Here is a 14,411-nt window from a genome sequence, read left to right as displayed (position 1 = left end):
ACATCTCCGGTGCTCTCAGGTTAACACCGGGATCAAGTGCCGCCTCTTGATCACCCATGGAGAGAAATACCACAGAGAAGCCTCTAGTGTACTCTGAGGCAGTTTGTTTGTTGAGTGCAGCACACAAAAATGTATTCAAATGATTCAAGAAAGAAGAGAAATTTGTGGCCCTTGCAGAGCTCATTAGTCGTAGGTTTCATTCAGAAACACAGCTGGGATTTATTATTAGCTCTAAATGTGACAGTAGAAATCATTTTTCAGACAATTTTGAAAAGAAAAGATCTGGAGAAAGTCAATAAAAGCTGTTTTTCTCCAAGTTGCAGGGAAAATTCCAGTCAAACGTCACACAGTTCCTTCACCTCTGAATGGTGTTTAAACACATGATTATATCTGCATTATAACAGCATGGTTCAATTCAGTTCAGTGTCAACTAACAAAGAGCTTTATCGTGATGAAGGAATATGGCAAACTGAACTGGGATTATAATGAGAAATTTAAAGCAGAGTTACGTTATATGAAGTTCTGCGTCACTACAAACCTACCGAGACATAGCCGTCCACCAAAACTGACAAATTAGCAATGATAGCATTAGAGGCAATTAGGTAACTTGTTGAAGAGATCCACAGTTCCTGAGGGGGAATGTTGAGATGGCATCAAGTAGACATGCACTCAACATATCTGGCTTTTATAAATCAGTTAAATCAGTGGCAATAAAGCCATTGATGAAAAATGCATGTCTTTCGGTTGCCACAAGCCATGTAGGGGGCAAAGAAAACATCTGGAACAGGGTGTTCTCAAGTAGACACAAATTAAACTACATGTAAAACCTGGTTTGGGATATGAAATCATCTACAGCTCCGTCCTCTAGATCATCATCAGCTCCTGTCTGGCCGGTGCAGCCTCTTGTTCCTCAACTCCCTCACTCAGTATGGTGCAACAATATGAGGCAGGCACAGGGCAGAGGTTAGATACACACGAGGACAGGTTTTTGTCTGCAAAAAAAAACAAAAACAAACCCTTCTATAATCATACACTGGGAACGCACAGCAGAAATCTTTCAGTATGAGGTGTGATTACTTGCGTCTTTTTCTCCATCCAGACCAGTTAACATCACTGCAGGATGTTAACATCAGAGGAAAGTTCAACAAATCTGTGGTTAGTTACAGACGTGGCTCTGATGTTTGACTCCTGTATTTTCGACAAAAACGTCGAGCTTCTGAAGTTGTTTTGACACATTGTGCAAACTGCTGTAGGATTTCATGCTTTGTTCCATCATTGCCATGAAAAACTGCAAATTGTGCAGTGTTTTCTTTTGCGGTTGAAGATACAGTACAAACTCTCATAATACAGCATGTGCTTTAGCTAAAACTGTCCAAATACTGTGATGTATGTCAACTCAAGTGTGTCGTGTTAACAGATCATTGGTTTTGTGTGTGCGCGCTTGTATATATACACTACGCTGTGTCAACATAATTTTGCAGACGTGATTGCTCTCTGGCGCTAATGGACAGCTCAACAGCTGGAAACACAGACGTGCAGATCTATACTGGTTTCATGCCAGTACTCATCAGAATCAGCTAACTGTTATTAGAAATTCATACCACCTTAGCAAAAATGGTGCCATGCATACGTCACTTAGGACGAGGCATAAGCATCCCTTACTTTACACAACAACACTTGTAAGCAAGAAAAGACATCAGTTTGTCTCTGATTCAGATAGCCAGAAATCTGGACAATGAAATAAAGTTCTGCAATCCTATTTAGCCAAGAGAGATCTAATGTACCAGATAAACTGAAAGGGGGAGATTTGATCCGTTTAAGTGTGTTTGCAGATTTTTGAAGAGAAAGATTTGCTCTGGGGATGAATGGAGTTTTTGAGTTTGCCAGGTTCAGGATGTTTTTACAATGTGTGCTGCAGTTAAACTTTAAAATGAAAAGTCAAACTAAAGCAGCTAATTAACAAAAAAAAAACAAAAACAAAAAAATTATTCATATGTGAGGGCTTCACATTGTGTTTACAAGCTATAAGTCAAGGTCCCCATTATATACATTTACATTAGATTATTATATTTTGATTTCACAGCTGATGAACTTCAAAATTACATAAAATAGCAAAATATATCACTGCATGATTGCTTGTCTAAAAGGTAAAGTGCTTCTGTTAGTAGTTCCTGTTTGTTTCTTTAAGGAAGGTCCTCACAGCCAGGCAGAGAAACCATGCTTTTCTTTCACCACCCATATGCTGTCGATCACTTTGCCATACTGGAAAAAAAAACAGAAATAGTTCCTGTCATTATTTATGGAAAGGTTTTCCTTCATAAAATGCATTCTTTCACTTTTGCCATGCCTGTGCACATGTTATTCCACGTGCCCTCACCTGGTCATCAGAGACCTGCTCCAAATAAATGTGGGTGGTGTTAACCACTTGCATGCGGCTGTAGCCATAGTCAGTGCTGCGGAAAGCGCTCCACTCTTTGGGGTTTGGATTAAACCTGTCAGTTCTCTCTCTGCAGCCCTGTGGAAGATTCAGCAACAATTAAATTGACTCAGATGAGCGACACACGCTTATTCCAAAACTCATTCCTAAAAGCCCTGTTTGACTTGTGGCAGTGCCTCGGTGTTGGTCTGGCAGCATTTTTGATATGCTCATGACTAATCCCTCTGTGGCTGAATGACAAAGCGTGCCCTGCGCGGCTCTCCACCACATCAGAAAAAACTTTCCCAGAGGAACAGCTGGTTCTAAGCTTTTGTGGCAGACCAGCGGCTGCACAGACAGAGCTGTGTACAATTCATGACAGTGTTTTTGTTGATGTTAGTGAATGCATTGATCTGTGTGGAAAATGTTCACAAAGATGCAGTGATGTGACAGTACTTACAGCAGAGCCTGTTATAATATGTACTGGAGCCTTTGGGTTTACATAGGGCTGCTCTTTGCTTCCATTGTACACCTACAATGGAAAACATAGCAATATAAACTGTTGCTATACTGACTATAGAAATACAGGAAACATCTGTAGAACAACTGGAAATAAGACTCCAGGAGCTGACCTTGTCACCGTACACAGGCCAGAGTCGTTCATAGGTGTGCTCATGTGCCCACAGCTCGACATCTACCCCTGGAAAAGAAATTACATTACAATAGAAATTATGTGCCAAACATAAATGCACTCATTTAAGAGAATTGTAGCATAATCTAATCCCTCACACCCAGATATGGCTTAATTTTGAGATAATAATCAAATGCTTTGATTATTACCCAAGAACTGTAATAATTATCATAATTATTATTTTTTCACAAGACTTTACATTGTAATCTGGGTGAATTTCTACAAAGATGTCAGGTAGACCAAAAGGCTGCGTCTAAAAAGCTGGCAGGAAACTTTTAGAGTCTTTGGATATTTCTCTGAGTGTGAAAAGATGTTAACTAGCAGTACATTGCTAATGTTTCTTAAGGGATATACCATAGTGGTAAAATAGATCCTCGAGACCAGGGGCTGCTGGTTTGATGTCATTGCGTCCCACTCGGACCTAAAAATATTAAAGAATAGTTATTGTGTGAAATATCTGCTTTGTAAAACTCTCTAGAACTCAGCATTTGGCTTTACTTTGAGTGAAACTAGGAGGAATGCCACTGAGAGAAACACATCAAAGTGGAAACTACGTTGTTCAAATTAGAAATATGACAACACAAAACTCAGTGGAGTGCGGTGTGGTTTGTTTGGTTTAAAGAGTGTGTGACAAGTATGCTGCTAGGGCAAAACACCATTTATGAATAAAATGGTGGAACAACAAACCCAAGAGTCAAACTTTGTGCAGTCATCCTGGTCATCATCAGAGCAGTACATGGGTCTGTGTCCCATGGTGATGATCCATGGACGTACTGCTCTGTTCTCCGGCTTGTTGGCTTCCTATGTAGGATAATATTTCCCAGATGAAAAAAGGAGACACAACTATGAATTTAATACAGAGACCACCAGTAGATATTTGACGTAGAAAATTGTGTGACTGAGAAAAATTAATTTGATTAAAATTAGAAAAGGACAATCCTTAACCTCCAGATCTTGCTTCAGCCAATTGTACTGCTTAAAGATAAGGTCCATGCCATATTCAAGGTAGAAGTAAACCTCCGTAGAGAAGGAGATGATGTGTGCTGACCCAAGGTCCCAGCTGCAAATGCAAATTGTAAAAAATAACACAGACTTGACCAAGCAGAAGATGCGTGCTCAAAACCACTTACTAAGGAAATTCAGACCAGAGATTAAATTCCACATGTGAGCTGAACTCCAGATGAACTTTTTTGTAGAATGTTGCTACTAAGATAAGTTTAGCTTAGATTATGAGTCACTCAATAATCAAAAAGTCCAGGTCTGCTCCTGCTTGCATGTCAAATTTTCAGACAAATGCATGCTAAACAATAACAACTACAATATAAGTCAGAAAATTCCAGGGCTTGCTTATGATTTAAAAAGTTCATATTTAGTTATTTTAGGGAAAATAGAATTTACATTTAAAACTAAAATAGATTCAGCAACTTACCGAGCTAATACCTCATATTAAGGTGTGACCATTTTTACACCTCTAGTTGGGGTCTAGGTTCCCCAACTTCAATAGCTGCAGTATATAGTAAACCTATATGGCACATAATTATTGTTGCAATATCCACCAGTAATATCCAATAATAACATTACTGTATTTTATGCAGTACTGTGCAAACACTCTATCTCTGCTGATTAAGATTTACTCACCTCGGGATGTCAAAAGCTAAAACTGAAAGTGAAACTGACAGCAAAACCCATTCTATGATAAATGTAGCTAATAATTATCTGACCACTTGGGGGGAAGTCGTAATGTATTACATTTTATGACAGAAACAAAAACATACCTTTGGTCATGTATATAAAATTACATTCTAAACCCTTTATTAAGTCAGCTAAAAAGCTAACATCAACTAAACATTACTCAACAGCGCTGACTTTTAATCTTTAACTGTCTAAAGAAATCGATCTTCTTAGTCATAATAGTAACAAATTTCAACCCATGCATTTAGCACACAGCACTTAATGTTTTTGTAAGCACACAAACACATCTTGGGTATCATTTTTCTCCAACTCCACAGTAACATTACTTGAATGTTTTCATGCTTCTCTTTTTGAAAACTAACTAGTATACAGCTTAAGATCTCTGAATCTTAAGCTGTATACTATAAGCTATATATATCGTAAGATTTCTGTATTTATCTTCTGTTTCCTCTTTTTATTTTTATTTTTTTACAAAAAGGCATATAGAACGCACATTGTTTTCAAGTCAAAACTCAAAAGTTAAAGTGAATTCATAAGTCATACTTGTTGAAGTCAGTATTTTGAGATTTCGTCAAATCAAGTAATTTATCACTTGGGTTCACACCTCTGATAGAGTACTCTAAATGTCTGCTGTGATATCTTAGAACATTTTTAACTTATCTCAGTCTCCTCTCTATATAGTCACTTAGCCGTGATGCCCCTTCATCCTTAGACTGCACACAAGTGAAGGAGCAAGCCAGCAGAGCTGTCTGCGTCTCAGGCCACAGAGAGAAAGCTTGTGGTCTAGCAGGGTATTATCTTACTGTCTGAGAGAAGGAGTTATGTAGTGGGCAATGACTCACTAAGTCAGATGTATAGCTCTTTTGTGTAGTCCAAAGTGTTCCAAAGATAGGAGAGGCAAGCTTAAGTTAAAGAGGGGCACCCCACACTCTTCTGCAGGGTCTTACAACTCAGTAATGTTTACTTAAGCACACCAGGAGCTTTGGTACATCCGAGGAATTACAATCAATCTAAATCTGATTCCAGTGTTTGAGGATGTTACCTTTCAAAAGACCAGTGCAAGTAATAAAACATAAAACCTTCTTTACCTGTACCACAGGCTCTCAGTCTGACCCGGCATGCTGAAGCGATTCCTGTAGTTCGAAAAGTTGCTGAGAAAAAAAAAAAAAAAAGAAAAAGGTTTAGAGAAGTACAATTAACTGAACTGATTGTACTATCTTCAATCCTTGAACATGCAGCAAATAGCAATTACCTCTGCAAACTGCTGCTTTCTGATAACATGTGATGCATTCACCAGAAGACAAAAAAAGAACTGAAATGCATCCAAAATACACCAAGCTGTCTCTGAAATATAATGACTATGCAGTCGGCAGTCTACATTTGAAGCTGTTTAGTTTTATGTTGTGATCTGAGCTTGGGAGAAAACTCAGAGGGATCTGACAAAAACAACTTTCAAATCTGCAGTGATGAATTCTGATAAAAGTTTCACAAAAATAAACATGAAGCCAGCTGTAAAGAGACAATCACTGCCTATCTCTCCAAATTAAAGGCAAGGATACAGTCTGCATGACCTCAACCCATAACTTTGAACCATGGTCAGCTACTGGAGCCAACTAATCAAAATGCAGACCACATTGGGAAGCCTGGGTGGAGATGATGTGGGATAACCAAGTCTAACCATCCATGATTGGTTACGCTACATTTGTCCGTTGAGTATATTTGCCTTCAATTACAGCTTCCTGTTACTTTAGACGCTGTAGTCGTGAGAGAAATCCCATTTTTAAAAGGTATTTTAGTTTTAGCAGTTTTTATTAAGCCAGATGTAAGTAACATGCAGCAATCGCGCCAGAAATCTCAGGAACAGCTCTTCAAATTTAAAGGCCACACTGTGAATGAATGGAAAATAGGAGTGCACCGGAATTAAAACTTGGGCTGACATCAATATCTGATATTTTTATTGCTGTTACCTTTCAACACCATGAAAAAATAATCATACAGCTGACTACACTTCTCTGCTTCAGTTAAAACACTCCATAACTCTACACTGCATCACTGTCACATGCAGAGCGATTCCCGTACTTCAAAACAGGACTAACATCAGCTGATACCGGTGTCAATCCCAATATATTAGGTATCCCGAATGGAAAGGTGATTCAGGTCTCATGTTTTTCCTAATGGTTTCTACTTTTTGTGTGAATGCAGGGGTCAGTATTCTCAATGGCAACTTATTCATGGAAAGTGATAAGGATATATGTTTTTTTATTTTTTTTTATTTTACAAAAATGAAAAGGGGCAATATCCTCAACAGCAGATGAACTAGTCCCAACTCTGTCAACAAAGCATTCAAAATAACTGGAGAGTAATAGTGTAGCCAGGATCAACTTTGGAAATTGCTTCTGTAAATCCTGAAACGATCAAAGAGTAATGTTGTCATATGTCTATAGGCAGAAGGGTCCTGTCTCAATGATAACAATTTCTGATGTCAGTGTACAAGCTAATGTTGTTCTGTTTGTAGATAAATATTTAACGCCATATCAATGTGTGTCCGCAGTCCTAATTATGGCAGCAATTTCTTCAAAATAAATATACATGTATTCTAAAATCAACTCCTTTATATCTAACAAAACCTTAACCTGAGAAAATCCAACTTAATCTATGCTAATTAAGGTCCTGAGCTACTAGGAGACGTATAAAATGTTTATACCTCCCTCTAGTGGTTGAGAGCAGTATGAGCAATCATCTACAGGTAAGCGCTGTTCACTGAGGAAAAACAAATGGCTGAAATTCCAGTTTATCTGTGTTATAATACTAATACTGCAGTTACTGCAAGTGGCAGATAATGTCTAAAACAACGGTAATTGGTAGTAAAAACAAGATATTTAAAAAAGGTTCCTTAGCATATTTTTACTGTCAAAATATCATAGGTATAGACCAAAATTAAAGATTGTCACAACGTTTTAGCTCATTTTAGCAAAAACATAAAAGTATAAAACTAAATTTACATACACATTTTTATGGCAAATACATTTCAGCAGTAGTCAGACCTTAAATGTGTAAGTTGCAATGAATGGATAGCATATTTAGATAATGGGATGGTGAATAAGGTCTGAAAATGCAACTATGCTTCCTTAATTATCCAAATCCCAAAACTACTACTTCATACTGAACTTTTTTAGACTTGTCCAAAATTTTTGCACACATTAAAATCTGTGTTTCAGCAGAAAATCTGGTGACACCGATAAGAATATGTGCTCTTAATTTGGTTAGGAGTAAAGATATGAAACCTTCTCACAAACATCTTTCTTCATCAGATATTTGCTTTCATCTTCTGATTAGTTAAATTCAGGGAACAGGATGAAGCAGCAGGAAACAACTGCAAACTTCAATAATCATATCCCTAACTTCCATCTCTAGATAATATTTCAAACAGTGACTGTTATCTCGAATGTCTTTTGAAGGGCTGATGAACCATTGATGAATTAGCGTCTTCTGAGGACTCACTGTTGTCATTCTTCTGGAATCCTGACTACAATCTTGCGGCTAACCAAGTTTCAATTATTTTTTACCCATTAGGTTTTGAGGTTGGAAACAGGAACAGAGAGGTATGGGGAGAGAGAACACAACAAAAAAACAAGGCTTAAAGTCAGTCACGAGCTCCGGGGTATATTTGGACTCAGAACAACACCGCAGAACAAAACAGACGCTGAGGCATTATTAAGGGCAAGAGGAGCTGCATTTACTGGTTATGTAATGGAGCGAGATGATTCCTGATATCAGGTTCTGATGTTAGGATGTAAAGCCAAGAAAAAGAGACCACTGTTTGCAGTTCTGTAATGAAGACCAGGCTGCAGACACATTACAAATGGCACAGAGAAAAAAGGAACTGACCTGACCCACTGTTGCAGTAGGCAAATAAATATCGTGGTTCATGATCTGATAACATTACATTTTTCAGTATGCAAGAAGCACTCAGCAAACTGCACTGAAATTGAAGGATCCATTTGCTGCTGTTCTGATTTTTATCAGAATAAAAATCAAATGTAAACCCGCTAAGAACTGCAGCTTTTCTTCAATTTATCTTAATCACTTTAAAATGCATTTTCCTTTTTGAGCTCTCCCTCCCTTTTTTGATAATATTGTAGTGTTTTAGTGTAAAAAAAAATAAAAAAATAAAAAATACTGCAAACTCCCCATGCTTATTAAACTTTTAAAATTTTGTCAGAAAGCTGAATGTATTTTATTTGGATTTTGTTTAATAAACCAGCAGAAAAATCATGCATCAGTTATCTTACTTTTCACAACTCTACACAATTTTTCATTGGACAAACATATGCTTAACATAACATATGTACATTATGTTAAAGTTTGTGGTTGCAATGTGTGAAAATGTGGAAAAGACAAACATTTACAAATCACCATCTTAAGATTTAATATTAATTGACACTGTTCAATGTTAAAATGTCACGAAATAGGGTTAGAAGGCTACTACCGCATTTCATAAGTACTTTCTATTAAATGAGAAATTGTACTTATATATCTAACGTATATTTACAGGACCATCTTACAAAATCCAACAAATACAAAAAAAAAAAAAAACAACTGAAAGCAGTAAATCCTCAAATCTGAGCTGCTACGTCAACAAAGGAATTAGATCTGTCTTTGAAGAAACAATCAAAAACGATCATTTGCTACATTTTCCCAAGTTTAAAAGTTTCTTATACTATGCAGAACTAATAAATGTAGAGAACTCCAACATCACCGACTAACTCTGGAAAAAAACAGATAGTGAGGTGATAATTATTCCCAACCAGAAAAAGTTTATTTTGGAGAATGTTCCCTTGTCTGGCTGTTGGTGGCTGCTTCTGTGGCTCCAACCATAAGAGCCCAAAAATATCTCCCGTCTCTATATGAGTTAAGTGGAGAATTTTTATCAGAAAGCTTCTGTGTTGAATCTGGTAGCAAAGCTGTGGCTAACAATATGAGCCAACTCAAGAAAATGAAAAACAGAGTGTACTTCGGGTTTTGCCAAAACGGTGCAAAATGTGAAGAAAGACCCAACTAAAAACAACATAAAATGCAGACCAAAAACAGACAGTTTTAGTGACAACTAGACATGAGATTCCCATAGTGGAATAATCTTCAGTATAAAAAAACACTTTTTCATGTGGGTGTTGGGACATGAAGATCATGAAACGATAGAATAATGTTAACAAGTTGTCAAAGAAGAGAGATTGTGAGATGGAATGGTTGCTGGTTTGTATGATCACCATCGAAGTGGTAATGTACTGGTATAGTTAATACTGCTGGTTGGGAATGACATTAGCATCAACACTGTTTAATGAACGAACTTTAAACAAAAAATATAGCCTTTTGAACGCTTATCTGAGGCATCGCAGCAGCAAGCAGGGAAAGCAACTCTGCTCAACACAGCAAGTCGGTAATGTTGAGGAAAAACACGTTACACCAAATGCTGGGTTATGTTTTTCCTTAAGAGCTAAGATTTTATAAAAGAAACATCTCACTCATACCCTGTCAAAATAGTAATGTGTGAGCTTCACTTACTATGTAGATTCATGGTTGCCTGGACAGGTCATGTAGGGAACATAGGCGGCGATGGACTGAATCTGCCTCATAAACTCATCTCCAATTCGGGCATTGTCCTGGAGAAAGCAGAAGTGACTTATTTACCATGAAGGATTTTTTTTTTTTTTTTTTTACTAATAATCTTCAGCAAATATTTATTATTAAAAGTAAGAGGGAAATATATTTTCCAGACAGCTTTAAAAGTACAGCATCAATGTACAGACTGAACCACATTGAAACCAGTTTTTGTCTTAGATTTCTCCTTAAGCTTAATGCGGCATTTAAAAGCACAGTGTGATTCATTCCTGCTGCTGTGGTTTTGTACCTGCAACAACCAGACAAAATCCCCTTTCTCTGGTTTTCTCTTCATAATATCAATGAAGCCATGAATTTCACTTGGACATTCAAGCATTAAAAAAAAAAAAAACATCTTACTGAACTGGATCATAGTTATTAATTTCTAAAAAGGTCTGCCGATTCTATTTATCCATCTTTATATAGTAAAGAAAAACATTAGTAATGCAGAAAATCATTTAAGGGAAATTGATATTAGTATCTGAGACAAAGCTATGTCCGCTCAATAACACAGCAGACAGCTGGGAGGATTTTAAATACGCAAAATATGTTATTCGGACTCGTGATTTGTGGTTTTAAATGGCACCATTTCTATTCGGTGAATACTTGGGTGACGCGACCCTACATATCGTCTTTCATCCAAAGCTTAAGAAATCTCACAGTAATGTGGCCGAATGTCTCGACCGCAGAGTCTAGATGCCATGATTGTAAACAGTGGTTTGATTTGGGAAGAGGTTTGTAGAGGGAGGTGAAGCGGACTATCTCATCTAACATTTTAGATGAGTATCAGGAAAGTCCTGAGAGCAGAAAATGTTGATGAAAGAAGTCTCTGTCAGCAATCCTAGCGAAATTTAAACACAGATTTGATCACTTTTCACAACAAAGTCAGGGTACAGTACCTCGTGCATATCGTAGGCAAAGTCCCCTGTAAAGGAGAAACACATATTAGGTCCATATTTCACCACATTTCTCGGCAAAGATTTAGCATTTTACTAAAATGGCGAAAAGGAATTTTGTGACAAACTGGTTCAATTAAATTTAAATTTTAGCATTACATTCATTAATGTTGCTCATGAGCACGGCGCTCATGAGGAGCGCAGCAGATGTCACAGTCGGACAGAGCGGAAGCAGAAGGACTGTGTCATCAAACAGTCAGTTTCCGAAAACACACAAAAAATCTTGGAAAATGCACACAGGATCAGAGCGATCCCACCGGATCACAGAGAAAAAAGCTCTTGTGGGATCCAAATGACCCCATATCTTAAGACCGCAGGGGGGTTAAAGATGACATTTTAGAGACCTTAGGTGAAATGAAGTCTGTAAACATAAAACCTGCTTATTATTAAAATATGATGTTAAAAGAAAAAGCAGAAATCAAAAAGCAAATAGTCTGGCTGTGGGCAACTCCAGTAGCTCAAAGTGATTTTTGAGTAAAAGCGGTAACCTTTCTTCCACTTTTCTCTCTGTTGATCAAAGTATAATACTTTGTCCCTCCACCCAATTTATTATGCAGGGGTTTGATGGAGGAGTTTCTAAAATTTTGGAGAACAAATTCTTTCCCTACTGATTCCTTCACAGTATAAGGCAAACTAGATCTTGAGCTGGGGTTTGGAAAGGGTTAGCAAGCCTCACAAATCACATCTGCAAGACATTTAAACATAGTGATTGCCTAAAATTGCAAATCTATTTCTCTACAATGTGAAAACCAGCAGTGGGTGGCACCTATGGTGCTTGGCTGGGCTCTATAATGAAAGCCAGCTTCAAGTCTAAATTTTTTATTTTTTTTATTTGCAGGAGATCTCAAGCTAGGCCAAAAATATCAACATCCATCTGAAGTCTGCAGATATTGTACAACTTACTTACATTTTCAGAGGTGAAGAAATACACAGCAGGAGTCCATGAGGAATCCAACCCATAAGCTTTAAAAGCCAAAGTCGATTATAAATATTATGCTTGCTAATTAAAGTAATTACAAAGAAGCATTTCTATTTTAGTACAGGTTTCTTTTGGATGTAATCAGCCTTGCTTGAGGCGATTAACACAATCTGTAAGCAGTGCCAGATATTTGTGTTGATAAAAAATAAATGAGCATTTAATTTGTCATTTAGCATTATCAACTCCTAATCAAGCGAAGAATAAATAAATGCAATCCGTGCAGTTACCTATGTGCAGGATGACATCATACATGCCAAGCTGAGTCTCCTTTTGCAGTCGAGCCAGCGACTGGGGGTTCTCGTTGCCCAGATCACCGTAGAGAGCAAACCTAGGACTGAAACTGGAGCTACTGTTCAGAGCGGTGAAGGAGAATATGTCACTCCAGCCTTCATCACTGCCACAGTGGTAGACTAGAAAATAAAAAGAGTAAAATTAAACTAAAATAATGCAAGCACACAGAAAATGCCAGTAAAATCCCAGGACTATCCACCGTATGTGGCAGCAGGTTTGAGGCCTGTGAGGGTGACTCTGTGGATGAACATCTTCCGCTTCTCCTCTCCTGAGTCCACAAAAACAGTAGCATCTCCTTCGGCACTCATCTCGAAGAGTCGACCCCCCTGAAGACCATATTCCACCTTGCTGTCTGTCTTATTAAACGTGGTCCAGGTCACCACCATGGAGCCCAGCACTCCTGCAAAAAAGAAAAAAAAAAAAAAGGCAAGTTACTGGAAAAGTTCTGGAGGCAGATATGATAGAGAGCCTGTTATCACTTACTGATACATTTATAAAGGTCAACAGACGATTATGAAAATGCTGACTACATAAGTGTGGCACTTTTGTTCTTGTGCCTGGCGAGGCACAAAATGACAGCGGGCCATATGTAAAAAGAAGATGGGGGATCTATGAACAGTATTTTCAAGTCTTGCCACAAATTGTCATGTAGACTTAGACTTTTTAACAGATGAATATTGTTTCATCTAACCTGTTTTAAATTGTGACTCCGACTGGAAGGTGAGCCTCTCAGTTAATCTAGAGTCTTTTGCTAGTTTTTTTTATATGATTTTAACTCCATTCATCATCCCATCAACTGACAGATTTCCATTTTAGTGCTGGGAAAAAATACATTCCCATAGCAAGATGCTGCCATCACCACATGACAATATGGGGATGTGCAAAGTTTCATCTTCACAGATATTTATTTACTAATCGGGTCTTCTAAAAGCACTGCATTTTATGTAATAATATGTGAATAAGGGGTTTAGTTAACATGCCACACTTTTCAGATTTTCACTTGTGAAATAATTTGAAACTCATTTTTCTGCATCTGACAATGTTTTTCATTGTTGAAAAACAATGGCTATAAAATATGCTGAAGTTTGCAATAGTAGCAGGACATAGCATAAAAAAAGGTCAATAGGTGTGACTTTTACAATGTATAGCTACCATCTGCATCTGTAGACTACAAGAGAACGCACATCCACTGACAGAGACAGCATTTAGAGGTTAATGATTTATGATAAACTGTAGCAATACTGAGGTCAACTTGTTACAAAGCTACAAAAACATACCTGGTTTAGTCTTTATCCTTAATACCTTCACACAAAACATGTCCAAACATACTGGAAGATTCTTGCCAGTAAACAGAATATGGTGTACCCATATGTAAATATGACTTATAGGGAAGGGATGAAAACATACCTGGATAGGAGAGATGCACCTGCTCTGGTTGGGTCCAAATAGGAGGAACACTAAGCACCAACAGGGGTGCAAAGCTTAACAAAACAGAGGCAGTTTGAACAGACACCATTCTACCATTGGGTTGCCGTCTGATGAAGACAAACACAAAAAGAAGCAATGGAGACATTTCAATCACATGATCCCTTTAATGCTGCCACACCTAAACTCACATGACATTCAAAATTTCCCCCATAACTGACCTCAAAAGGAGCTGATTAAGTCCACAACAGTTAAACCCTTGGCTGTCAGCTCATATGTTGAAACTGCAGATCCCAAAAAAAA

At 37.7% G+C, this 14,411-nt stretch overlaps 1 protein-coding gene across 1 annotated transcript; it reads right to left on the bottom strand.

Moving 5' to 3' along the window:
• Positions 1 to 1,077: 1,077 nt before the first annotated feature.
• On the bottom strand, positions 1,078 to 14,410 carry acp7 (acid phosphatase 7, tartrate resistant (putative)). The gene is made up of 14 exons (XM_015052955.1): positions 14,330 to 14,410; positions 14,091 to 14,218; positions 12,883 to 13,083; positions 12,620 to 12,802; positions 11,357 to 11,382; positions 10,362 to 10,459; positions 5,888 to 5,950; positions 4,053 to 4,167; positions 3,795 to 3,908; positions 3,462 to 3,528; positions 3,049 to 3,116; positions 2,877 to 2,948; positions 2,378 to 2,515; positions 1,078 to 2,262 (listed from the first exon to the last, which is right to left on the bottom strand). Exons 2-14 carry the CDS (start codon positions 14,197 to 14,199, stop codon positions 2,197 to 2,199), a joined length of 1,320 nt encoding a protein of 439 aa, XP_014908441.1. The 5' UTR covers positions 14,200 to 14,218; positions 14,330 to 14,410; the 3' UTR covers positions 1,078 to 2,196.
• Position 14,411: the final 1 nt, after the last annotated feature.

Source organism: Poecilia latipinna, unplaced genomic scaffold (assembly GCF_001443285.1).
Source record: "Poecilia latipinna isolate Pla-1442-1.1 unplaced genomic scaffold, P_latipinna-1.0 Scaffold1148, whole genome shotgun sequence".
NCBI classification, from domain to species: domain Eukaryota; kingdom Metazoa; phylum Chordata; class Actinopteri; order Cyprinodontiformes; family Poeciliidae; genus Poecilia; species Poecilia latipinna.
This window is presented reverse-complemented; position numbering and strand designations above follow the sequence as displayed.